The sequence below is a fragment of the Triplophysa dalaica genome, chromosome 8 (assembly GCF_015846415.1).
Source record: "Triplophysa dalaica isolate WHDGS20190420 chromosome 8, ASM1584641v1, whole genome shotgun sequence".
In the NCBI taxonomy this organism is placed as follows: Eukaryota; Metazoa; Chordata; class Actinopteri; order Cypriniformes; family Nemacheilidae; genus Triplophysa; species Triplophysa dalaica.
In genome coordinates, this window is record NC_079549.1 from 7,264,617 (window position 1) to 7,291,947 (window position 27,331).

The 27,331-nt window shown below is 39.2% G+C and overlaps 1 protein-coding gene across 16 annotated transcripts in view; it reads left to right on the forward strand.

Annotated features, from left to right (window-relative positions):
- Positions 1-27,331, forward strand: part of mycbp2 (MYC binding protein 2) — a 137,712-nt gene that overhangs the window by 38,487 nt on the left and 71,894 nt on the right. For 8 of the 16 annotated variants that reach the window (XM_056754676.1, XM_056754688.1, XM_056754683.1 and 5 more), the window contains exons 12-36: positions 1,630-1,834; positions 1,945-2,109; positions 11,806-11,964; positions 12,144-12,372; positions 12,731-12,876; positions 13,384-13,494; positions 17,201-17,305; positions 18,332-18,451; positions 18,541-18,622; positions 18,930-19,047; positions 19,265-19,469; positions 19,581-19,734; positions 20,117-20,289; positions 20,603-20,728; positions 21,136-21,263; positions 21,357-21,448; positions 21,703-21,837; positions 21,920-22,003; positions 22,091-22,187; positions 22,429-22,621; positions 23,007-23,281; positions 23,777-23,998; positions 24,094-24,285; positions 26,714-26,920; positions 27,123-27,260. In XM_056754676.1, coding sequence (XP_056610654.1) covers positions 1,630-1,834; positions 1,945-2,109; positions 11,806-11,964; positions 12,144-12,372; positions 12,731-12,876; positions 13,384-13,494; positions 17,201-17,305; positions 18,332-18,451; positions 18,541-18,622; positions 18,930-19,047; positions 19,265-19,469; positions 19,581-19,734; positions 20,117-20,289; positions 20,603-20,728; positions 21,136-21,263; positions 21,357-21,448; positions 21,703-21,837; positions 21,920-22,003; positions 22,091-22,187; positions 22,429-22,621; positions 23,007-23,281; positions 23,777-23,998; positions 24,094-24,285; positions 26,714-26,920; positions 27,123-27,260 — 3,861 coding nt within the window. The remainder of the gene's footprint in view (positions 1-1,629; positions 1,835-1,944; positions 2,110-11,805; positions 11,965-12,143; positions 12,373-12,730; positions 12,877-13,383; positions 13,495-17,200; positions 17,306-18,331; positions 18,452-18,540; positions 18,623-18,929; positions 19,048-19,264; positions 19,470-19,580; positions 19,735-20,116; positions 20,290-20,602; positions 20,729-21,135; positions 21,264-21,356; positions 21,449-21,702; positions 21,838-21,919; positions 22,004-22,090; positions 22,188-22,428; positions 22,622-23,006; positions 23,282-23,776; positions 23,999-24,093; positions 24,286-26,713; positions 26,921-27,122; positions 27,261-27,331) is intronic. The other 8 variants (XM_056754677.1, XM_056754694.1, XM_056754681.1 and 5 more) reach the window with 6 other exon arrangements.

Consider the following 27,331-nt stretch of genomic DNA (forward strand, 5'->3'; position numbering starts at 1 on the left):
AGCAAAGATCCCCGCGACAGCAGGATCATCACTATCCGGGATGCTCGTGAGGGAAGCGGGTGCATTAAGCGCATCATACTGCGTCCGCGCATGACTTTAATTTGTGGATCATTTTGTGTCCAGGATGTGCATGAGCGAGTTTGGAGACTTTTATATTGTGATAGCTTTGTGTAATAAACAGAGATTTATTTGTTAAACATTTTGTAAGTATCGAAGCTTTATGAGACCACATTTTTGTTTTGTATTTATTTTTAAGTTTAATACAGCACCTAATTACATTGAAAATAATCATACTTTTGAGTAAAAATACTCAAGTAAAGGAAAATTGGTAGATTTAGAAAATATATATATTTATGGACTGTAGTGGAATAAGTATGATGTGCTTCATACTGTAGGAAAGCATTTTTTGTCCAAAGTTCTCTGATAAAGTACAGATATTTTAAAAAGTACTTGAAAATAAACATTCTTAACTATCCACCTCTGGCAATAAAAGTTAAAATATGCAAGTCTACTTTGATCATGAAAAACAGTGCTAGTATCGGATCAGAATCGGAATCGGCCGATACGCAGAATTCAGATATCGAAATCGGATCGGAAAGGAAAAAGTAGTATCGGTGCATCCCTAATAAAAACATGAAAACGTATAATGTTTGTGCAGTATTAGTTTAAGTAGACTGTGTTTCCCTATTTTTGTGACTTAGATGAAGATCAGAACACATTTTATGACCAATTTATGAAGAAATCCAAATAAGACCAAAGGGTTCACATACTTTTTCTTTCAACTGTATGTACAACCATGACTGCTGTATTGCCTAAAAGTGAATATGAACTTGTTTTCTTAGCAGTATTTGAAGTCTGAAAAAAAATATTTTCTTTTATTTTGACCTGTTTTTACATTGTTCATTTTCAACAAATAAATGCAAAATGAAAGAATATTTTTTGGAGAAATGTAGTTAGTAGTTCACAGGATAAAACTAAAATTAACATTTTACCTAAAAACTTATTAGAATGTAAAAGTATGTTTAAAATCATAAAAGCAGTGTGTGATTAGTTAGTAAAAAAATGAAATAGATTGAAATCACTACAATAAACATTTAAACAAAATAAATAGTGTTTTATACTTTACTTTTTAATCTAAAAAAAAAGGGTGTAATTAATCGTGATAAAAAAATAGTAATATATTGACAGCCTCAATATATATAAATATATATGATTTTTTATATACAGTTTGTTTTCTGTCTTTACAGAAAACAATAAACTGTTTATATTAATAAAAAAAAATTATTCATACATACACTCACACCTTTGGTCATGTAAAAAAAGCAATCTGCAAACATTAAGCTTTAGCAAGAGATTTCAGAGATTTAAGTAGATAGAATTAAAATATGAATGAAATAGCTGCCAAGAGGTGTTGCAAATATGGGTGCCTAGTGCAGTGACCTTCCTTAAAGGGACTTTGGCATTAGTCTTTTAAGCATAAAATTACATAGCACATACTAATCTATTTATCTTTGTAATTTCACTAATAGATTTTTGAATCCGTATCTTTTTATGATACTTGAACGTGCAGCATCCGTTGACAACCAGACGGAGTTATAAACATCGTTGTCTTTCTTTATACTGATGCAGATCTACTACACCGGAAAGTATCAGAGCCTTGGTATCAAGCAGGGTGGCCCATCAGCTGGGAAGTGGGTGGAGCTTCCAGTCACTAAATCGCCAAAGATCCTTCAGTTCTCAGTGGGCCATGATGGCTCCCATGCCCTGCTGGTGGCAGAGGATGGGAGTGTCTTTTTCACAGGCTCTGCCAGCAAAGGAGAGGATGGAGAATCAAGTATGACATGTATTTCACTTTGTCTTGCGTAATTGGTCTGAGATGATAATCTTTTTGTTAGGATGTTGCACACGGGTAGTCAACCTCTTGTTATCATTGCTTGTCTTTAGCAAAGAGCAGAAGACAACCAAAGCCCTACAAACCCAAAAAGATGATCAAACTCGAGACCAAGACCGCGGTGTACACGGCCTGCAACAACGGCAGCAGCAGTATTGTCTCTAAAGACGGAGAGCTCTACATGTTTGGCAAGGATGCCATTTACAGCGACAGTACCAGTAAGTGCCACCTGCTTGAGTGCCCCATTAAAGATGCCAGGTGGGAAATGATGGTCTATCATTTAACTGCCTGTAGACCATTTATCTTTCTATGACCTACTGTATCTAATCTCCTGAGAGAGTTATTTATAATTAGTTCCTGTTCTACAATCACAAATGGAAAGTACAGTATATACAAAATTGCAATTGAATGATAAAATTGAGTTAAAATTGCATGAATATTTAGAAAATAAAAACTATATTATCAGATATTCAAATCAGGTATCGACAGAGGCGTATTAAGACTTCATGGTGCCCCTGGGCAACGGCCCCAGATGTGCCCCCCCATTAACCCACCTACCCACACGCAAGAATATACCATTTTACAAGAATTACACATTAACATGACACATTTGTAGAACAGAACATAGAAATCTAATCTTTTTCCACCAAGTATTTTTCACAATTAGGCCTACTGTAGTTAAGGGGCACCTGCTTTCTGTTGTAATGTCACATTTCAGATTTTGATGTAGTGAAACAAAATTGCTACACACACTAAAGTTTGCATGCATGTATTCACATTTTCAGGACATTGGGACTTTATTCACCAGATTACAATGTATAGCATGGTTATTCATGAAAATAACATGAAACGTTATTCTTACTATTTTAACTGCTATACAGCTATTCAAACACTCTTTTTAAGCACAGTATGTGTATATTCTTGTTACTTAACGGTCACATAAGTACTGCTATAAAAGGGTACTCCACTAAAAATGACACATATGAATTGATTTCTATAGTGAAGACACCGTTCTTCAGGTTTTAACCTTAAATAGTTGCCTTACCACCACGTACTATTAGCATACATTATCGGCATTATAACATCTTATTTCTGATGCATACCATGTATATATACCTTTATTAAATGCAATGCAGCGCCAGGCACTATGTGTTTTTTGGTAGTTTCAGCCCAACTGTTTTCATTTGCACGTCCTGCGCCCTTTTTTTTAATAGCAAATGCCTTTGTGCGCCCATGGGCATACTGGTCTGAAAACGAGGTGTGTTCAGGCGCATTGTTGTCGCATTGCTATTTTGAGGTTACTGAAATAGACTGCACATTGACCAACTGAAACCTGGTCCCGCAATCTTTTTTTAGTTATATAAAGAGTGCGTCAATAATTTGCTCCTATAGGCGGGTACACATGATGCATACACTCTGCTTATTACATACAGAGGGATGCGCAGCAGCACACAATAATGTCAAATATTACAAATGAATGGATTACAATGTAAAAGATTATTATTGTGTACATTTACATTTATGCATTTGGCAGACGCTTTTATCCAAAGTGACTTACATTGCATTATCCTATTCATTTACAGTTGTGTTCAAAATTATTCAGCCCCCACCGAAATTGATTGTTTTGGTCGGTTTGACATAGATTTTGATCATTCAGTCATCCTGCTTACAATTAAATCAAAGAGGCACGTTTAGGTCAGACAAATATGACATAACATTTATAATGAAATAACCACAAATGTCTTTTCTGAGCTCACATCATTGTCAGTTTTATTCAACCCCCAAGTGACATTCAATCTTAGTACTTAGTACAACATCCTTTTACAGTTATAACAGCTTTTAAACGTGAAGCATAGCTTGACACAAGTGTCTTGCAGCGATCTACGGGTATCTTCGCCCATTCATCATGTGCAAAAGCCTCCAGTTCAGTCACATTCTTAGGCTTGCGCACTGCAACTGCTTTCTTTAAGTCCCACCAGAGGTTCTCAATCGGATTTAAGTCTGGTGACTGCGATGGCCACTTCAAAATGTTCCAGCCTTTAATCTGCAACCATGCTCTAGTGGACTTGGAGTTATGCTTGGGATCATTGTCCTGTTGAAAGGTCCAACGTCTTCCAAGCCTCAGGTTTGTGACGGACTGCATCACATTGTCATCCAATATCTCCTGGTACTGAAGAGAATTCATGGTACCTTGCACACGCTGAAGCTTCCCAGTACCTGCAGAAGCAAAACAGCCCCAAAGCATGATTGACCCCCCGCCATGCTTCACAGTAGGCATGGTGTTCTTTTCTTCATAGGCCTTGTTCAAACATAGCGTTGATCCATGGGCCCAAACAGTTCTAATTTTGTTTCAACAGTCCACAGAACACTATCCCAAAACTTCTGTGGTTTGTCCACATGACTTTTGGCATACTGCAGTCGACTCTTCTTATTCTTTGGGGACAGCAAGGGGGTGCGCCTGGGAGTTCTGGCATGGAGGCCTTCATTACGCAGGGTGCGCCGTATTGTCTGAGCAGAAACTTCAGTACCCACATCTGACAAATCTTTTCTCAGTTCCTCAGCAGTCACACGGGGACTTTTCTCCACTCTACGCTTCAGGTAGCGCACAGCAGTCGAAGTCAGCATCTTCTTTCTGCCACGACCAGGTAGCGTTTCAACTGCCCTTTGCCTTGAATTTGCGAATGATGCCTTCTATGGTGTCTCTTGGTATGTTTAACATCTTTGCAATCTTCTTATAGCCATTGCCCTTCCTGTGAAGAGTAATCACCTGTTCTCTTGTCTTTCTGGACCATTCTCTTGACCTCACCATGTTTTTAACCACACCAGTAAATGTCTAGAAGGAGCTGAGTATCACAGTCATTTTAAAGCTGCCTAATTGGTGCTTATTAGGCTTTATTGCTGCTCCCTGATATCCACAGGTGTTTTCAATACCTGATTGAAAACACTTCATTGAACCTCTGTTCTTCAGAGTGGTAGTCTTTAAGGGGTTGAATAATTATGTCAATGAAGAATTCACAAAAGAAACATTTACTACTGTATTACAAAACTAATTGATGTCATTTTAGTTGCATATGGTTCTTTAAGAAGTCCTTGTAGGATTTCATTCTGAATACAATTACAAATGTACACTAAATTCCCTAAAACCATTTACAGCATTGGGGGTTGAATAATTTTGAACACAACTGTATACATAGGCATGTGCAATCCCGTGGGATAGAACCCCCCACCTTGTGTTGTTAACGCAATGCTCTTACCACTGAGCTACAGGAAAGCCGTACATGGTCTGCTCACCTACGTTAACCTCTCACGTTTCTTCCCTGGAAGCGTCCAATCTTTGCTTTTCCAAATTCCACCGTGTATGCCATCATGGCACGTGCGCAACTTGCTCTTAAAGGGAATGGGAGATGAGACTGATTGGTTTACTGCATGAATCGTCCGAAACACACCCATGACTAATGAAGGAATAGGGAAAGCCATTTTAGACCATGTGACTGGCATGACAAGATGATGCAATATGCAAGCTTTCTAAAGCCAAGGTGAAGTATTCTGAGAACACTAAACGTAAAGACTCACATCGAACGCCATCATTCCAGCAAAATAGAATAAAATATAAACGTATAACACTTTGAATTTTGAGGAACAATCGTTATAAAAACAAATGCTGATATGAACTGAATCGTACCAAATCGTGGAAGTGAACTGCTATTAATAATCTATTATTTGGTACATGTGTGTGTTTTACTCACTGACGCACTCCGAGCAGAGAGCTGTATATCTCATTTCGGTTTGCCTTCTTAAGAGAATTTGCAGTTCATTCAAAAGACAGAAGAAAGTGCAGTTATGTACTGAAGCTTTGGAAACAAAACTAACTGTTCAAAAACATAAATGTATAAAAGTGGAGCGAGCAGTATTGTGCATTTTGCTGCCTTCTCCTTTCCGCCTTCTCCTGCGTCGTCGCTACAAGCGAGAGGGTAAACAGCTCCTGCCTTGATGATGCAAACAAACTGCGGTTCGGATCTTAATAAAAGAATATGAATGCAGTCCAGCGAAAGAAGCAATTGATCTAGGGTTCAGACCAGGCAATTGAAATAAATGTGAAACCACCCTATAAGAATAGTAATTTAATCATTGACTCCATAGATATAAATGGGGATAATAGGGCCAAACATATGGGAGTTCACAAACAGTCCAAACATGTAGAGCATTAGCCATCAAAAAAAGAAGCAAAACTTGTTTAACAGTTGAACTCAATTATTTTTACCATATATTAAAACGCTCCCTGGGCATTAGGCCTTTTTCACAGTGCCATTGTCCCACTCCCCCGCATAGCAGTTTCACTTTACTATCCGGACCCTCATTTTATATTCGAGTAACACGAGAGCAATTAATGACAGACATTTTCTCCTGTGGTACATGCAGATCGCCGAAGCAAAACAGAGAGGGGGGCGCATTCGTTTAGCTGTTAATATTGGCACAACAATGAAACATGGGTGCAGAATTCAACGTTAGAAATATTTATGTTGTTACAAGAAAAAGATTTGGCTAGTTCTAAAACAGGCGGAACAAAATATCACAAATTCTTGGCCGAAACCGAAAACCGTAAAAGAGGAAACCAAGGCCGAAAACCGAAACACCGAAAGAAATTTGGCCAATTATTAGTACCCTTGCATTTATGGCTATTACTGTGTACTAACTTTACTAAAATCAAGGCATTGCAATTGCATAAATATTAAAGTTTCAAAGAATAAATCAATTACAAATTATGCAAATATTTATTTAGCACATTGCAACAATGCACATTATAAAATAAAATTCAACTAATTTTAACTTGACCCCACTCATGTGTATATTAAATAATAATGTACAGGGTACTGGCCTGCTGAAAAGTTGTACAATTAAATGTTCTCTCATTAAAACAAAGTGCATTTAGGTCAAGTGCATTTTACATTTTTCTCTGTAGGACTACTACAAGAAAGTGCATTCAGAACAAGTGCAACTGCTTAAAGATACAACAATATTTTCTCTGTAGGCCTTCAACATAATAGTGTATCAAAACAAGGACTCCCATAGCCCATGTGTTAACTGTAGAACTTTAACAACAACAAATGCACCGAGAATTGCAGATGTCTAAAGTTGATAATAAGTAGCGTAAGAATAGAATAACCAACTTATTCTATCGTCTGAAGCGCTATGACGTTCAGGAACGGAATTTGTAGAAAAACGTGTTTAAAGTTAAGTTATGAAACTAAAAGCCAGTTACAGTGGTAAGAAACTTACTCTAATAACAATTTAGTAAAAAAAACAATTCCTAGTGTTGAAGTCTATAAAAATATTGTACAAAACCGTTGGAATAAAACAAAAGTAAGGAAAATGGTGCAGCGCACATTTAAAGAACGAGAGCTCTGCCATTATCACAACACGAGGAAACATTACGGACATCAACTAATAAGCAGTGAAGCAAGTTTTAAGTTGTTTATCATGTGCATAGTGTCTGGACTTTTGATCATCTCTCGTATATTTTGCGATCGCGGTCCGGCTTGCGTGAGCAGTGGAGCGGGCATAACTCCTGGTGCTGTATATGGGGAGCTCTGTCATCTCACGAAAACATTGTATAAAAAACTTTGCATGCCATAGTTTACACAGTACTGGCGGAAAATGTGCATGAATACTTCTTCATTCTTTATGTAATGTGGTTTACTTTGATAGGTGAACTGTCTTTCCCGTGTCCCAGCGCGACATCCGACCGGTTTTCCCAAATCGCATCACATGTATAGTCAGTCAAATGACAACGACACGCAGATCGTGTTTACAAATTGCCCTCATTGTAATCTGCCAGAATGACGGCTTCACTGGTAAAAAAAATCTGTCAATGACAAAGAATCTTTCGGATTACGCGACCTCTGGTTCACACACGTAAAGGAATATTGGTTGCACTCTAGAGCCCTGAGGGTGCATGCAATTTAGGAGATGCTTTAGTGCTGCGATTAATGAGTTTTTTATGGTGACATTTGAATCTCAGGGAGGAATTTAAGCAGTCGCATAATTTACGTCATGCTTTCAGTTCTGCGCTCTGGCGCGATTTGCGTTCACATTGCATGTGTACCAAGCCCGAGCCCAACGGCACCGTGCTCTGGCCCACCTCTTCCAAGAGAGCCAGGGACCGCTAAACAAACCATGCCAGGGCGCGATACGGCACGATCACACTAGTCAAATGAACCAGGCTTTGGGGGTCAAACGTGCTCGGGCGCAGTTCAGATTGCCTAGTGAGAGTACACCCTTAAAAAGTTTTTCTTACGACTGGAACCGATTCTAGTCTTTGACATTGAAAAACGACTGCATCAGACCACTACACCACACATACAGTATTGTTCAAAATAATAGCAGTACAATGTGACTAACCAGAATAATCAAGGTTTTTAGTATATTTTTTATTGCTACGTGGCAAACAAGTTACCAGTAGGTTCAGTAGATTCTCAGAAAACAAATGAGACCCAGCATTCATGATATGCACGCTCTTAAGGCTGTGCAATTGGGCAATTAGTTGAATTAGTTGAAAGGGGTGTGTTCAAAAAAATAGCAGTGTGGCATTCAATCACAGAGGTCATCAATTTTGTGAAGAAACAGGTGTGAATCAGGTGGCCCCTATTTAAGGATGAAGCCAACACTTGTTGAACATGCATTTGAAAGCTGAGGAAAATGGGTCGTTCAAGACATTGTTCAGAAGAACAGCGTACTTTGATTAAAAAGTTGATTGGAGATGGGAAAACCTATAAAGAGGTGCAAAAAATGATAGGCTGTTCAGCTAAAATGATCTCCAATGCCTTAAAATGGAGAGCAAAACCAGAGAGAGGTGGAAGAAAACGGAAGACAACCATCAAAATGGATAGAAGAATAACCAGAATGGCAAAGGCTCAGCCAATGATCACCTCCAGGACGATCAAAGACAGTCTGGAGTTACCTGTAAGTACTGTGACAGTTAGAAGACGTCTGTGTGAAGCTAATCTATTTTCAAGAATCCCCCGCAAAGTCCCTCTGTTAAAAAAAAGGCATGTGCAGAAGAGGTTACAATTTGCCAAAGAACACATCAACTGGCCTAAAGAGAAATGGAGGAACATTTTGTGGACTGATGAGAGTAAAATTGTTCTTTTTGGGTCCAAGGGCCACAGGCAGTTTGTGAGACGACCCCCAAACTCTGAATTCAAGCCACAGTACACAGTGAAGACAGTGAAGCATGGAGGTGCAAGCATCATGATATGGGCATGTTTCTCCTACTATGGTGTTGGGCCTATTTATCACATACCAGGGATCATGGATCAGTTTGCATATGTTAAAATACTTGAAGAGGTCATGTTGCCCTATGCTGAAGAGGACATGCCCTTGAAATGGTTGTTTCAACAAGACAATGACCCAAAACACACTAGTAAACGGGCAAAGTCTTGGTTCCAAACCAACAAAATTAATGTTATGGAGTGGCCAGCCCAATCTCCAGACCTTAATCCAATTGAGAATTTATGGGGTGATATCAAAAATGCTGTTTCTGAAGCAAAACCAAGAAATGTGAATGAATTGTGGAATGTTGTTAAAGAATCATGGAGTGGAATAACAGCTGAGAGGTGCCACAAGTTGGTTGACTCCATGCCACACAGATGTCAAGCAGTTTTAAAAAACTGTGGTCATACAACTAAATATTAGTTAAGTGATTCACAGGATTGCTAAATCCCAGAAGAAAAAAAATGTTTGTACAAAATAGTTTTGAGTTTGTACAGTCAAAGGTAGACACTGTTATTTTTTTGAACACACCCCTTTCAACTAATTGCCCAATTGCACAGCCTTAAGAGCGTGCATATCATGAATGCTGGGTCTTGTTTGTTTTCTGAGAATCTACTGAACCTACTGGTAACTTGTTTGCCACGTAGCAATAAAAAATATACTAAAAACCTTGATTATTCTGGTTAGTCACATTGTACTGCTATTATTTTGAACAATACTGTATAACAACTACTGAGTCACGACTGGACATTCTGCCGAAACATATAATCTATCATATCTATGTACCGATATAGATCAGCAAGCGATACATAAACTTGACGTCAGTAGTTTTTGGTGATGCAATATATCGCCATTGTGTTTATATATGCTTTTGTTTACATAAATATTTATTATATTAACATTTTACCGATCTCGCTGTCTCTGTTAACGGAATTCGGAAAACTGTTGTAGGCTTATTGGCTTGGTGTCAAAGCCGGAAACCTCCCACTCTGATATGAAAACAAAGTAGCGCGTGAACAAAAACAGAGTTAACAAAAACATTTAAAGAACGAGAGCTCTGCCATTATCACAACACGAGGAAACATTACGGACATCAACTAATAAGCAGTGAAGCAAGTTTTAAGTTGTTTATCATGTGCATAGTGTCTGGACTTTTGATCATCTCTCGTATATTTTGCGATCGCGGTCCGGCTTGCGTGAGCAGTGGAGCAGGCATAACTCCTGGTGCTGTATATGGGGAGCTCTGTCATCTCACGAAAACATTGTATAAAAAACTTTGCATGCCATAGTTTACACAGTACTGGCGGAAAATGTGCATTAATACTTCTTCATTCTTTATGTAATGTGGTTTACTTTGATAGGTGAACTGTCTTTCCCGCGTCCCAGCGCGACATCCGACCGGTTTTCCCAAATCGCATCACATGTATAGTCAGTCAAATGACAACGACACGCAGATCGCAGATCGTGTTTACAAATTGCCCTCATTGTAATCTGCCAGAATGACGGCTTCACTGGTAAAAAAAATCTGTCAATGACAAAGAATCTTTCGGATTACGCGACCTCTGGTTCACACACGTAAAGGAATATTGGTTGCACTCTAGAGCCCTGAGGGTGCATGCAATTTAGGAGATGCTTTAGTGCTGCGATTAAAGGAGTAACGTCCGCTACAGATGCATCAAAGGAGCGGTATCTGTTGGTGTCATCACAACATTTCGGCCGTATTGTGTTGGTGATAAAAGTCTTTCGGCCGAAAACCGAAAATGCACTTTTGGGCCATTTTCGGCAGAAAATTTTCGGTGGCTGAATATTCGGTGCATCCCTATTATTTATGGCCGACCAAGTATTTTTGGAGTCACTTTTTTTAATCCATCCTTGCTAATGACTGTATCTGTGATCAAATAACTAGTGGATAAACAGCGCTTACGCGTCGGCAACAAGAGGTTTGATACAAGCTCATTTCAGTTAAAAACATTATAACATTTATATTTATTTCTCTTAAGAAGACATTGTGTCACAAACCCAATGTAACAGTTGCTTTTCTCATGTCATATGTGGCCGATGCCGACAAATGTGATCTCTGGAGGATGCATGCAGCCTTCGAAGATGCAGCAACTTTGTCCAAGTTTCTTAAAGTACATTCTTAAATGCCATAACGATTGAGGCTTGACGTTTTCAGACCGCATTTCATCTTGTTTTGGTCTACTTTTCTTTAGACCCTGTTTTTTTATTAACCCCAGTAATAATTAGGTTATTAGGTTATTCATCTTTTGTGCGTTTGTTTTGCCTTCCTAGACACATTTTATGTCAGAGTGGGATCTGAGTGGGATTTGTTTTTACCCGTAAGCGGAGCGTTTGCTTTGTCTGTGAACGACTGAGCAAAGCACACAGTCATTGAGCGAAATACACCGCTCTGCTTTCATGCTCTGGTGTGACAGATAAAAGAGTAGAAGAAAAAACAATAAGTTCTAACACAAACACGACGTGATGATGTCACAAATGGGTAAATGCTAATCCTAACGCGCACAAATATGCAAATTAGCATATCGTCTCAAATATGCTAATTAGTTAGTGAAGTCACCAGTGCCACAAGTCTGTCAAAATCCTATTGAAAACATTGCAATTATTTTCTACTCTCGTCTTCCTAGGTCAGGTATCAGACCTGAAGGGACACTTTGTAACTCAAGTAGCCATGGGGAAAGCTCACACCTGCGTTCTCACCAAGAGCGGGGAGGTGTGGACATTTGGAGTGAATAACAAAGGCCAGTGTGGTCGAGACACTGGAGCCATGAGCCAGGCAGGGAAAGGTGAATACCTCTTTTCACACAAAACATGAATATGTGCACCCTTTAATATCATAAACCAGCATAATCAAGAATATTTCTGACACAGTTCTTGGATGTTCCTTATTAGATGACATTTGATAATATTCTCATCAAATATAACTAACCTTGTGTGGGCTGCTGTTTTTGAAATTGTTTTTGAGCTATTGGATGTGTTCCTGCCTTAGCATTTGGAGTGGAGAACATGGCTACTGCTATGGATGAGGACTTAGAGGATGAGCTTGATGAAAAGGAGGAGAAGTCTATGATGTGTCAGCCAGGCATGCACAAGTGGAAGCTGGACCAGTGTATGGTGTGCACCGTGTGTGGAGATTGCACAGGGTACGGTGCTAGCTGTGTGAGCAGCGGGCGACCTGACAGAGTGCCGGGAGGGTGAGTGCCACACACTACAATAATCAGGGTATTTACAACACAAAGAATAAGAAATTGAAATGTACATTACCATTAAGACACCCAGTATAGAAAAATAAAATGTGAATGACAAAATACAATTTAACATTGATTCTTGGTGGCAGTGTAGGCAGTACATGTTTGAATTTGCAATCTTTCCTGTCATTCTTTTCATATCTCGATCATATCAACAATAACTGTAGAGAGTATGACTGCAGTCCTTATTTGTTTCATCAGTGATTGACCTTATCTGTTTCTAATAGTTCTTTTGGGTATGTCTTGAGTCTTTGCACTTCTTGCATTTTGTCTTTGTAAATATATTCGTTCCTCTCCTCTGCAGGATTTGTGGCTGTGGTTCTGGTGAGTCGGGCTGTTCATCATGTGGCTGCTGTAAAGCTTGTGCCAGGGAACTGGATGGTCAGGAGGCCAGACAGAGGGGAATCTTTGATGCTGTGAAGGAAATGATACCACTCGACCTGCTCTTGGGTACTGCACTGTCATCTGAACATATTCAATCAGTACAGCTCCATAGCCATCCAATCAAATCTCATTCCTGTCTGTGGGCCAATTTCATGTCATATGTTGAACCATTTGTCTGTGTGCATGTAGTATATTCATTACAGAGGTGGATGGTATGACCAAAATCCTATTCATCATTGTAAAGTTTCTCACACGTACACATATATAGTCCTAGATTACGAAGTCAAGTAAAAGATTTAGTGAGATTAAATACCCTTTATTTGTAAGGAAATAAATGGACACCATCTACAATATATGATTATTCATACTAAATCTGGCATCAAAGATTCAGATCATCACTGAATGATTTGCCAACGTTATCTTTGTATATTTGCCTAGTAAATTGTGTGTCTGTTTTCTTGTGTTCATGTCTCTGCTCTTGTCTTGCATTGCATCTCATGCTCACCATTCATCTGCTGTGTTGTCTCTCATTTGTCTCCTTTGGCCCCCCCCATGCTGGACCTGTTGTTTTAGCTGTGCCTGTCCCTCCTCCCCCAGGCGTCAATATTGAAGAGCACATCCAGATTCGACAGGAGGAGAAGAGACAGCGTGTCAATCGCCGGCACCGATTGGAAGAGGGCCGAGGTATGCTATTTAATCCGGGGACACACTTAACGACTAGTTGACACATATAAAGACTGGACACAACACACTTAGGGTGTACTTTCACTTATCCCGGTTGCTCTCAACTGTGCCCAAGCGCGATTGTCCCCACTCCCCCGCTGGCCTGCGCTCACATTGCTCTTTACCATCCACACCCGGGCACGCATTCATCATTATGATGCGACTGCTTCGAAGCAAATGTAAACAAAGCGATCCCTCTCAGTACAACAGAATCTATCGCAATGTTCAGTTTATTACAGGTATTGAACTTCATGCGTGCGCTGCACAGACCGATCTGCTTAAAAGATGTCATTATCACACGAGAGTAAACGGCTCATTATACTTTTAAATCACCCTCTTATCGTAAAGCCTATCGTTACACACGTTTGATTATGTTTCACAAACCTGGAGTAGTTTTGGCTGCGATGACCCACGCCTGCACGTGTTAGTGTGCGGTTAATGAGTTTTTTATGGTGACATTTGAATCTCGGGGAGGAATTTAAGCAGTCGCATAATTTACGTCATGCTTTCAGTTCTGCGCTCTGGCGCGATTTGCGTTCACATTGCATGTGTACCAAGCCCGAGCCCAACGGCACCGTGCTCTGGCCCACCTCTTCCAAGAGAGCCAGGGACCGCTAAACAAACCATGCCAGGGCGCGATACGGCACGATCACACTAGTCAAATGAACCAGGCTTTGGGGGTCAAACGTGCTCGGGCGCAGTTCAGATTGCCTAGTGAGAGTACACCCTTAAAAAGTTTTTCTTACGACTGGAACCGATTCTAGTCTTTGACATTGAAAAACGACTGCATCAGACCACTACACCACACATATAACAACTACTGAGTCACGACTGGAAATTCTGCCGAAACATAAAATCTATCATATCTATGTACCGATATAGATCAGCAAGCGATACATAAACTTGACGTCAGTAGTTTTTGGTGATGCAATATATCGCCATTGTGTTTATATATGCTTTTGTTTACATAAATATTTATTATATTAACATTTTACCGATCTCGCTGTCTCTGTTAACGGAATTCGGAAAACTGTTGTAGGCTTATTGGCTTGGTGTCAAAGCCGGAAACCTCCCACTCTGATATGAAAACAAAGTAGCGCGTGAACAAAAACAGAGTTAACAAAAACAGCAATACAACTGATTAAAACAAAAGCCACATTTCTAGCTCGAGAGATGTCTTACTGACAGTTAAGTTAAATATGACATGTCAAATGTATGAATACACCTTAGACGAATTTCAAACAGCTTTTTTTTCCTTCCAAGAGCACTGTACAATTGGAACACCACTCAAATCTCTTATCTTTTTCAGAGAAAGGGATGTTGTTTTTCATTGCTCCACTGGGCAAGTGTATTTTAAACGGCTACATTATGACATACAATTGTGCCCTTTCCAGAGTTCACATATCAATGGCTCTGCTAAACTTCATCATAACGGCTTGTAACATAAATCAATCAATCATAATTAAGGACTAGAAGTGTCTGTTTTATTTATTTCAAATATTTACACTCCATTTATGGTTTAAATTCAAATTTCAATGTCCAAATATTATATTAAAAGGCCATTGTTCTTTAAAGGGTGTACTTACATTATAAGATTATCATTACTTAATCAGTGGCATAAAATTGGTATAAAAATGACAATAGTATCAACTATCGCAATTATTTCTGATGCAGTTTATCGCAAAACAAAAAGTTGCCATTGCGACAGGCCTAGTTTCTTGTTTTAAACTTCGAGCATACATAATAGGAAGGTTAAATAATTTGTTAATGAAAACAAGAGTTAAATGAGTAATTTATTATTAGTGAATGTAAAAAAAAAACATTCCGTGGAGGAGCGCATCTCTCCCCAGCCGGCCTCAAAAGACTGAGACCCAAATTTTACCTTGGCATTTAGAAATGGTTTACTCGACAAGTGTGAAACAAAACATGATGCTCATATGCCAACTTACTTGAGTGTTTATGTATGTTCTCTACATTCTTATGGGCAGTCTGCTTTATTAACAGGTTTTTAGCGTGAAATGCTTTTGTTCTCTAACTTATCCCTTTACCAACACACTGCATATTTTCGATTAAGAAACTTTGAATATGAGGATACATCTTATTTTAAGTAATATTACAGGGAGTTATATTAATGAAAATTCCATACCTTATATATCCAGCGTTTTTTGTGTTGCATTCGTTTCGCACAGCTTCTGTATTGCCGCAAAGATAATGGCTTATTTTAGTTTCATTTAGACTCCACTGTTGTCATTTGTATTGAGGCTTCTTAAATATGCAGGTTTAACAATCAGATTTAATTTATTTTCATTTGAAAAATGTATATTTAACTTAAAATGGCTAGCCTTAATTCTAATTGCTCCTGTTGTTCTGCATTAAATATTAAAATTTATTGAAAGTAAATGTAGGAGCCTGATTTAGAAAATGCCCATTTAAAAGAAATGAGATCTGATGGGTTCAGAGGATTATGCATCTTCCCGTTATTATTTTAAAACATCTATATTATAAGCCCAAAAAGAGTACATGTTTCTTTAAAAAATATATATATTTCTTTTATTTTTGTTATCATTTTCTAATTGTTGCTGCATATATACAGTGTCCTGTGTAAATATTAAACAAATGTAATATAATCTTTAGTGAGGATGACTTGCAATGACTGGCTCGTAAGTTCTAAGACGAGAATCAAGAGATTTTAAGTGTGATTCTAAACAACAACTGAGCACAACTGGATTAGACTAGGCACGATTATTGTTTATAATCAAATTCCATTCATAATCGTAGTAAAATCGTTAAATATGTCCCCAGCTTTACATGACCCAACCCACCTTTTGTGTCACATAAACATCCTTCCCAAGATGCGATGTGTCTTTACAGCGTCACGATTCTGTTCTCCAATTCTTCCCAATATGTGGGGCTGGGTTTTATATTTAATATACATTAACAATTTTTCTTAACGTTTCTTAAAACTGTGTCATTAAACAAATATCTAAATTCATTATTGTCTTGATACTTTTAAGTGTAAGAATGTGGTATCTCTGATTTAAATGTCTGTGTTTGGGATAAAAAAGCAAAAATTGGTCTCTGTGTCTCTGAATATGTAAGAAAATGTATTTTACTGATTTAGTCAATCATTTAGTCAAAAGAATACATTTCAGATTGTTTTTAATATTCTTGGCAATAATATTAAAATGTTAATGTTGAAATAATTGTTCAAAAATATTTTAAACATCTCTAAATTGTTGACTCTAAATTGTCTAGATTATTAAGATTTCAATGTTTTATTAAATGGCCCAGCCCTGCTATTATTTTCTTATATTCAGTTAAGTTTTCTAAATAGATCACATTATTTTGCATTATATTATGTCATGAAAATACAAGGCAACAACAACATGTTTTTCAAACACATTTGGTCATGTCCTGTTCTCCATTTTACTTTGTTATACATTTTGATAATGAGCACCTCATGCATATTCCATGCAAGATCTTTTACTCTGGGTTTAGGAAAATATCTCCCATATTCTTGTTTCTTCTGGTTGTGTGTTGCTTGTGGATGCTTGCCATTCTCGCTTATATATTCATAAAGAACTATGTTTTTTAATACCCTGTTTTATTTTCCATTCGTGAAGTGCTTTGCCCCATGCATGTGAAAGTCTCTTTCTCCCCCCCATAGGCCCCCTTGTTTACCCTGGTCCCCTTTTTATGAACCAGCGTGAGCAGGTGCTAGCCAGACTAAGACCCCTTCAGGCCTTTAAGCTAATGCGGGAGAAACTCAAAGGTACTGCGGTCTTCACTACAGACTCCTCCTGGAGCCCCATAAAGCCCCTCTCTCTCTCCTTCCCTTCAGCTGTATCCTATCACATCTTCCAGCTTTCTCTGGACGCAATAATGGCTAGGTCTTATTTCTGTCTCTGGGGAAAGAATAAGGACAGTGGTTTTTACTGGCTCTACTGTATGCAGTGCTGAGTGCTTTTTTTGTCAAAAAAGTTGGTCCCTGCTGGCAGGGGAAGCACAGAAATGTTGTCTAAGATTGACAGTATGTTTAAACCAAACAGCAAGAGTGTGTGATGAGAGAACAAGGCAGGCATTTCTTTAATTGATATTAACAAAAACCAAATACTGTACCAAATATGGTGTCTTTGCTATTTTAACATTCTTTCATCATTACTATATCATATATATTAAAATATATACTATATATATTAAAATAGTTATCAAAAAGGAAAATTACGTACAGTATTGTCAGTATTGTACTATCCTTTTGAAATCAGGAAATGGAAGAAACACTCAACTTTCTAAATGATTAAATACTGGTTTGTCAAAGTTGAAAAGCACTTTTGAATACTTTATATTGATTCGATATTTGCAAAACCCAGTTACAAACATAAAGGGTGATTATTAATAATGATTATAAAAATATGATGATAGCAGTGATATCCAACGTACAAGTACACGTTTTTCTGATTGTCTTAACCTTTTGAAGTGTTATCCTCATGCAGTTCACTTTTATGCGTTCCTTTTGGGTTTGTTCCACAAATCAAATGGAAATCACTCTTATTATCCCCTGAGAGAGAACGTGCGTAAGGATGTATAGAGCCAGAGCTTCCTTCTTAGTTTATCTCAGCTATTATTCTGTCCCTCCCCTGTCCAAGCATGCCAATATTTCATTGTCTGTCTTTCCTCTGAGGAAGGATATCATTTCACTTCTCAGGTTAACAGCACGGCATCATCCATCTCACCTCTCTGTCCTCCTCTGCCCCTCTTCCTTCGTCTTCATTCCTCATGCTCTTGTTTTTCGCTGCAGATGGCAGCAGTGAACGTGGGGACAAAGATGCCAGTAAGATCACAACCTATCCTCCAGGGTCCGTGCGCTTTGATTGTGCGATGCGAGCTGTGCAGGTCAGCTGTGGCTTCCATCACTCCGGTAAGTTAAAATCACGTCTGACTGTGAATATGACACATTGTTGTCCTTATATTGGATACATACTAATGCTCCTGTTCATTTTTTTACAGTGGTATTAATGGAGAATGGTGATGTTTACACCTTTGGTTATGGACAGCATGGACAACTTGGACATGGAGATGTTAATTCTAGGTAATGATGGTTTAGACGGTGTTTTGTGGAACTCAACGGAATAATGTTGAAGAATCTTTAATAATGATACCTCAATTGAGTTTTTATCTTATGGAGACTATAAAAAGTAAAAGATTCTTTAAAAATTATAACATATATACGAATTATTTTAATTATTGTACATGTTTGTAGCAAAATGAAGGAAAAGAATAAAAAAAACTTTGAATGTTTCTTCTGCGGTAACAATGTTGCACACCGTACAAGCTTTGACAACATAAACACATCTCTTTACTAACCTTTGGCACATTTGATTTGGTTCTGCACACAGGGGGTCCCCCACTCTGGTGCAGGCTCTTCCTGGCCCCAGTACTCAGGTGACTGCAGGAAGTAACCACACTGCAGTGCTTCTCATGGATGGACAGGTCTTCACCTTTGGGAGTTTCTCGGTATATCATTTATTTCACTCCCAACTTTGGCCTTGTTAGAATTTATAGGAGTTCAAACCTTAAAACACGCATACTAGGGCTGTCACAAAATCAGGTTTTCACTTACGATTATTGTGACCAAAATAATCAATGATAACGATATTATTGTAACATATATGAAAAAATATATAATAATTCTGTCTGTCAAGGTAATACATACCTTGTGTCGTTTTAACAGAAAGGGCAATTAGGGCGGCCCATTCTTGACATGCCCTACTGGAACGCCAAGCCTTCTCCGATGCCCAACATTGGAGCAAAGTATGGCCGCAAAGCCACGTGGATCGGTGCCAGCGGTGATCAAACCTTCCTTAGAATTGATGAGGCGCTGATCAACTCCCATGTCTTGGCCACCTCAGAGATTTTTGCCAGCAAACACATCATAGGTACTTTCACTTGTGGGTGGGGAACTCGGGGAGTCTTCTGAGCTCCTTCAGAACGTGCTTTTTCAATGCTGTGGTTCAACTGACTTCAACTTCTTTTTGTGTTCATTCTAGGTCTGGTTCCAACATCTGTATCTGAGCCTCCACCCTTTAAATGTCTATTGATTAACAAAATAGATGGGAGCTGCCGCACGTTCAATGACTCAGAGCAGGAGGACCTCCAGGGGTTTGGACTCTGTCTAGACCCTGTCTATGATGTGATCTGGAGGTGAGATGTTAACCCGTCTGGTGTCAGCTGACTTTGAATAAAAGTTTCTCAGGAGCATTGATATGCTTTTAGTGCCCTACATCTATTTCGCGGACCATAAATTATATTTAAATAAATAGTTTGCCTAAAAATGAACATTTTTTCATTGTGCGACACTGAATTTATTACCTGTTCTAGTGGTAACAAGCTGCATTCATTTGAGGCCCTAAATATTATTTATGTTAGTAAATCTTCTAATGATGACTGCTAGCTCATCTTTATTGAAGCAGAACAGCTTTGTTCCACAACATGTTCCTTTTAACATAAATCCACCTGTTTTATAAGGCGGTCTAATTGGGTATAACTATTTCATCTCACCTAAAGCAATCTTTCTCTCCTCCAGGTTCCTACCTGCCACATGTGAGATTTGTTGCTATAACGCTGTGATAGCAGACGCTCGAGTGCCTCCCGCCTCTGACATCCAGGCCCTCTGCAGCATTCTTAGTCCTGAGCTTGCTCTGCCCTCAGGGTCTCATGCCACCACCACACGTTCCCATGGAGCTCTGCACATCTTGGGTACAACATCTCCCTATCCTGTCTCTGTTTCACAGCTCTGTTTAAATCCGCAGTTTGCAGTGCTCTCCTTTAAACCAGTATCTAAAAGCCTCTTGACTCTTTTTGAAACAAGGGGCAGTCAAAAACTATATTGAACCCAACAGCAATTCTGAAGTTGTAAGTTCTGCCCTGTATCTGTATGTTTCACACTGCAAAAGGATTGTTTAAGAGTGAATTTGGAAAACCAATCTACTGTTTATGAAGACTGACTAACATGTTCAAAGGACGTCAGGGAATTAAATGTCTCACTGTGTGCATGATGTTTTGTGTACAGGTTGTCTTGACACACTGGCTGCTATGCAGGAACTGAAGATGGGTGTGGCCAGTGCTGAGGAAGAGACCCAGGCTGTGATGAAGGTCTACTCTAAAGAAGACTACAGTGTGGTCAACCGCTTTGAGAGTAAGATCATACATAATGACATTGTAATAACACTGTAGCTATTACAAAAAGGTAATTTCCAGCAACACGATAGGCAGGGATCTTTGTGATGATTGTATTTTTTATGCAAAAGAGCTGCAACAAGTGCCACATTAACAAGACAACGTGAGGATAGTAAGGCTCATATGATTGATTGATGACCTGCGTTTATGTACTGTGTAAATGTATCTGTGGTCTGCCTTTCAAAAGATTTGGCACACCAATAATTCCTAGCCATTTCACTTCAATCAACCAGACATCCACAAAGAGACAACCTCCAATGTTTAAATTTAGGATTGTGTGAATAGGCCATTATTCCTATTATAGGTGCCTGTTAATTAAACGTGACAGAATGAGTTTGATCGCATTTTGCCATTTGGTGTTTGTAGGTCACGGAGGAGGCTGGGGTTACTCGGCACACTCTGTGGAGGCCATCCGCTTCTGCGCTGATGCTGACATCTTGTTAGGGGGTTTGGGTCTCTTTGGTGGTAGAGGAGAGTACACTGCAAAGATCAAAGTCAGCTGCTATTTTACTCATGTTATCATACTCAAATCATGAATTTTTTTAAATCTTTGCATTTGAATCTCTGAGCTGTGATTGTCTTTGCAGTTGTTTGAGCTGGGCCCAGATGGTGGAGACCATGAGACGGATGGAGACCTGTTGGCTGAGACTGATGTACTGGCTTATGACTGTGCCGCTCGGTACGCTTGAAAAAATACCCTTGACCTTAAGTCATATAGTCATTAAATGAGTAGTGTTCAACCCATATGGATTTTTAATGGTAGATGCCAAGTGAAGTTAGATAGACAGAAATATGGATGATATACAGAGATACTCGCACATACATTTTGTGTAATCCTTAACTCTCAAAAAATGTTTTGCATCATTTTTGTATAGGTATGGTTGTCAAAAACTGTGGTATAATTGTTTGTCCTGGTCCGTTTTGTGTATGCAGGGAGAAATACGCCATGATGTTTGATGAGCCTGTGCTCCTGCAGTTGGGCTGGTGGTATGTGTCGTGGGCTCGTGTGTCAGGGCCCAGCAGTGACTGCGGATCCCACGGCCAGGCAACCATCACCACTGATGATGGGTACCCACAACTTAAAACTTATTTGCAGTTCAGTTATTTAAAGTGTGATTGTTTTCTAATAATCTTGAACTCTCTCCTGCAGTGTGGTCTTTCAGTTTAAAAGCTCCAAGAAATCAAACAATGGTACTGATGTGAATGCTGGACAAATACCTCAGCTACTCTACAGGTACATTATGAATATTTGTTCTGTGCTGCTTACCTGGGTAAAGAAAGTATATTCTTTGACTATTTTGTTTGGGTCTGATTTGTCCAGGTTACCCTGTAATGATGGCAATGCAGCCAAAGGGAAACAGCAGACCAGTGAGCCTGTTCACATCCTCAAACGTTCCTTCGCCAGGACCGTCTCTGTGGTCAGTGTGACTGCAGACATATTTAATGGACTCATTGTATGTTTTTTTATTAAATGCCGTTTTTTTTAAATGGCAAAATTATTTTGACATGCTTAACTGTAATGAATGTTATGCGGCTAGTAAAGGGCTTTGAAAGCAATATATTTGGTGGCCTTTTCCTCTGGGCATTTAAAACTAACAAGACCTCTAAATAATATTTTGGATGTTTGATTCATTCCTAATGTTTATGTGTTTGCCTCAGGATTGTTTCGAGTCTCTTTTGAGTATCCTGCACTGGAGCTGGACCACACTGGTGTTGGGAGTAGAGGAGCTCAGAGGGCTAAAGGGTTTTCAGTACACAGCCACCCTTCTGGACTTGGAGCGTCTGCGATTTGTGGGCACATGCTGTCTGCGACTACTGCGGGTCTACATCTGCGAGATATTTCCCATCTCTGGTATTTCATCTCTTTGGACATATTTTACATTTGAAAAGGTATATATGTCACTACAGAAAGTGCCATTCAAGTAGCTGCTTTGAAACAACTCTTATTTCAGAAGAAAAAGTCACAGCTACTTACTGTTACCTTCTGTTTTGCCAGATGCATAATCGTTAAATTGTGAATATAAACAGAACCAGACAGAATAAGACAGTTACTGTCTGACATAGAAATGGTCAGTTGTTCTTTTGTCACTCTTTTTGTTGCGAGTTTGCTGGTATGACAAAAAGTGTTTACCAGACCAGCAGGTTTTTTCAGACTGTCAGTAAACTTTCTATGGGCACGTCTGTGGCTAAAACCAGCAAACAAAATCTAATTGTCACGGTTAATTTGTCCCATCTAGCCAGCACCAAAGCAGTGGTGGAAGAGTCCAGCAAGCTGGCGGAGTGTGTAGGAAAGACACGCAGTCTCTTGAAGAAGATCCTGTCAGAGGGGATGGACAACTGCTTAACCAAACTGGACAATGACCCGCAGGGATATCTGAGTCAGCCCCTCACTCTGCTGGAGGCTGTACTACAAGAGTGTCACAACACCTTTACTGCATGCTTTCACACTTTCTACCCCACACCTGCCCTGCAGTGGGCCTGTCTCTGTGACCTGCTCAATTGCCTTGATCAGGTAGTCAGTCACAAATCATGAATAGTCCAGAAGAAATAGCTAATATATTGTCAAAATGACATTTACATTTATTCATTTGGCATTTATCTAAAGTAACTTACATGTAGGAGAGCATAAAAGATTTTGGGAAATTAAATGGGTTGGATGAGACACATTCGAAGTTACTGAAATGACCAATATATGGATCTGCCATGAAGTCAACCTTTATTTGTTGAATGAGGCTACGTGTTATTGTTTGGCGTATAGTTGTAAAAGCTACTACAGGTTTTTTTTAAATGAATTGTGCTACTGTAGTGATTTTGAAAAACTGTTAACTTTACCTAAAAAAAACATTTCTGTAGACCTAAATCATTTTATAGTGATATGATTAAGGATATCTGCGGAGACTAGCAGATGTCACAGTTTAAAACAGCTTTTTTGAATATCTATTGGATACGTAACAAATAATAATAACAAAAGGCTGTACAGATCTTAACATTGTCATTTTGTTCGCAGGACATTCAAGAAGCAAACTTCCGCACATCAAGCAGCCGTCTGCTTGCTGCCGTGATGTCAGCGCTCTGTAACACATCCGTCAAGCTGACCTCCATCTTGCCCATCGCTTATGACGGAGAAGTTCTTCTGCGCTCGCTCGTCAAGCAGGTCAGCACGGAGAACGACTCCGCCCTCGCTCACCGCTTCCCCCTGCTGGTGGCACACATGGAGAAACTCAGTCACGTGAGTACTGCCTCGAGACACAAGCATAATCAATACGTCATATTCAGTTGTTTTGTTGATGTTCAGCCGACTCATCATTTATTAAATGCTTTCAGACAGAGGAAAATCTCATGGGCATGACAACGTTTCGAGAGGTTCTGGAGAAGATGCTGGTCATTGTGGTGCTTCCTGTGAGGAAGAGTCTGAGGAAGGAGATGGAGCTTTTCTCTCCTCATCTGGTGTCCAACACCTGTGGTCTTCTGGCCAGTATTGTTAGTGAACTGACTGCTTCTGCTCTCGGCTCTGAGGTTAGACAATTGTTCTACTGTTTGATCTCCCACATCATCCTCTTATTTATCCTTTTTCACACATACACACAACTTTTTGATCATATTCAGCAAAGCTTTTGCCTGCAGAAGGAGATCATCTCTGTTTTACCAGCTCTTTAAGGGCTCTGCACGTTTTTCTGCAGAATAACTAATTTCTGTTTGTTCAATAGCTCTTTTTGACTACTTTGATAACGTTTTTATATTAATATATGACAAACCAATTATATGGGTTCGTACATTAACCACGTGCGTGCAGAATCATTCCGAAGTGATCATCCCTACGAACAGTAAAGCCCTTGATGTGTAGGCTCTGAAGGGAAAATTGTCAGTTTAAAATTTACTTAGCAAAAGGAGAAATAAAAAACAACGTTGTTTTCTCTTTATTTGGACTAAGTGACGTTTTGTATGGTGTTCCCTTCCTGAAAGGCCTTTCGGAGGGAGATATGTGGCAGCGCATGTCTGCACGCACTTGTCTCCATTTTGCGTTTTTTTCATGTTGTGTGTGCGGCAGCAACAAAAGTTAATGGGTCAGCTCAATCATTGTGAATGTTGTATGAAGTTTTGACAGAAAAGTAGTGAAAATACACAGGTCATACATAAAATTCTGTGGACATAAAAAATTATGATATTTCTAGTGGTGGGCCATGAGACTCTTATCGCGCGATAAAAAAAATGTCGCTGTTAATCTATTCTCAAAGTTGGGTTGGGAGCTGGGTCTATACTACGCAAGCTATGATGACTTTCACCTTGATATTTTAGCGCGGATGTATACCAGCTTAACTGCACTGTACGGGGCGAGAACGAGATTTTTCAACTCGCGTGATTCGCGTCATTCGCGGAAGCAGAAGCCGCCTCATCATCTCATAACCAGGGCTTCATTCGCGCGATTAGTGCAGCAAGTAGGTCTATTGGCTCTTTGCATTAACATATAAATCACTCGCGCTTGACACGCCATACGCGTTTGGTCTGAACACAACATAACGTTACTGTGAAATTACCGCATCAAACGTGACGTGCTAACATGGATGCAGCTATGAAGCCGCCGGCTTTGCTTCAGGGAATATTAATTTTTAAGAAGCTTCCCAATAGAAACATCGACAAGACTAAGGTTGTTTGCACCTTGTGCAATGCGGAATTGGTTTAAAAAAAACACTTTCTCTCAACAGGTAGTGGTCTAGCTTTAGTTGAAACCAGTAACTTTGTATTGAGATCTAATGTATTATGGCTCCTGTATGACATATCGCTTGTTGCTCCCTCACTCTTTGTAAGTCGCTTTGGATAAAAGCGTCTGCTAAATGACTAAATGTAAATGTACTGTAGGAGCTCTTCCAGTCTCAAGTACCACCTAAACGCAAATCATCCCTTAGCTAATGCGGAAGTAAACACAAGTTCATCTTATTGAACATAATTTAATTTTCATCACCAATTATCATAGTAGAACAGCTTTCTCAAGCAGTTTGTGATGCATTTTGGAAACAGGAGATGAGCCCCTGGTCTAATGCGCCACCTGGCTTGAGAAACCCGTTCTCAAAGACTTACTTTTAGTCATTATTTGGGTAGCACACATAATCTGAATGCCTTCGGCAGAATTCAAATGAGCCATTTTAATCTAGATTAATCTAGATTAATCTTGGAATTAATCTAGATTAATCTAGATTAAAAAAATTAATCTATACCCACCACTAGATATTTCATATTGACACAAGGAAAGGGCACAGGCCTACAGAAAGATTTTATTCATATGACATGTAGCTTTGTAAACTGCTGGCATCTAGAATGAGTTTGACCAGCATTTTATTGTTCATCGCAATGGGCGCTCTCAATTTATATTTTACAGTTTGTCAATGAATAAGATTTTAAGCTTCATATATGCACCCCTCAAAATCCCCCACAGAGCCCCGGCACATTAGTTTTTTGTCTCTTGCTCCTGTTTCTTGTTTTGGCATTTTGAAGCAGTACTTATAACCTGGTTACGATCCACCTGCGATAAATGCCAATACTTGTAATGTTTCCCTTGGTTTTTAAGATTTTTTTCAGGAATGTATTTTTTTTCTTATGTAGAGAAACAATTCTTAGACAAGTCTGTTCTATACAGTTTGTAGTAATCTGTGTTCGTATAACCCTTGTAATATATTCCGAGTCTATTTTCCATATGTTAACTTTAGCTTTCAGATCCCGCTTATGGATGTGTAAATTTTGCATCGCATCAGAATGCTACCGCATTTGACATCACACCTAGCACAGTGCGTTGCAGTGCATACCAGGTTTAAATATACACATATATATGTATGGGATTGTACGTTTTTTTTTTTTTTTTTTTAGGTTTGCTTACCCAAACTGGTCCATATCCCCAGAAGACATTATAGAGCACTTATAAAATAATAATTTATTTGGTGGTGTTTTGCAGGTGGATGGGCTCAACTCTCTGCATTCGGTAAAGTCAACCCCCAATCGCTTCACTAAGACCAGTCAGGGCCGCAGCTGGAACACCGGAAATGGCTCCCCTGACGCCATCTGCTTCATGGTGGACAAGCCAGGGGTGGTGCTTGTGGGCTTCTGCGTCTACGGTGGAGGAGGCATCCATGAATATGAGCTGGAGGTGCTCGCTGATGATGTGAGTCCTTTTCCATATTCTTTACTAGAAGTGTGCAAAGAGACTGCCAAAGAAAAGCAGTGATTACTTCGAGGAACTTTAGGAAGTGTCACATAGACATTTTCTGTACAAACAGGGCCTGCCTAAAGATTTCACACAATTATCTAAAAAATACTACATAATGTGGTGTCTTGTAATGTTCCCATTTGTCCTGTTTTATCAGGCTCAGACGGAGAACCCTGGAGATTCCACCCACTCCCACAGATGGACGTCTCTGGAGTTGGTCAAAGGCACCTACAGCACTGATGACACCCCCAGTGACATTGCTGAGATTCGACTGGACAAAGCTGTTCCTCTGAAGGTGCAGTGAAGTTCACATGTTAACAACAGACTATGTTTACATGCAGACATTTCTATTCTTCATTCAATTTG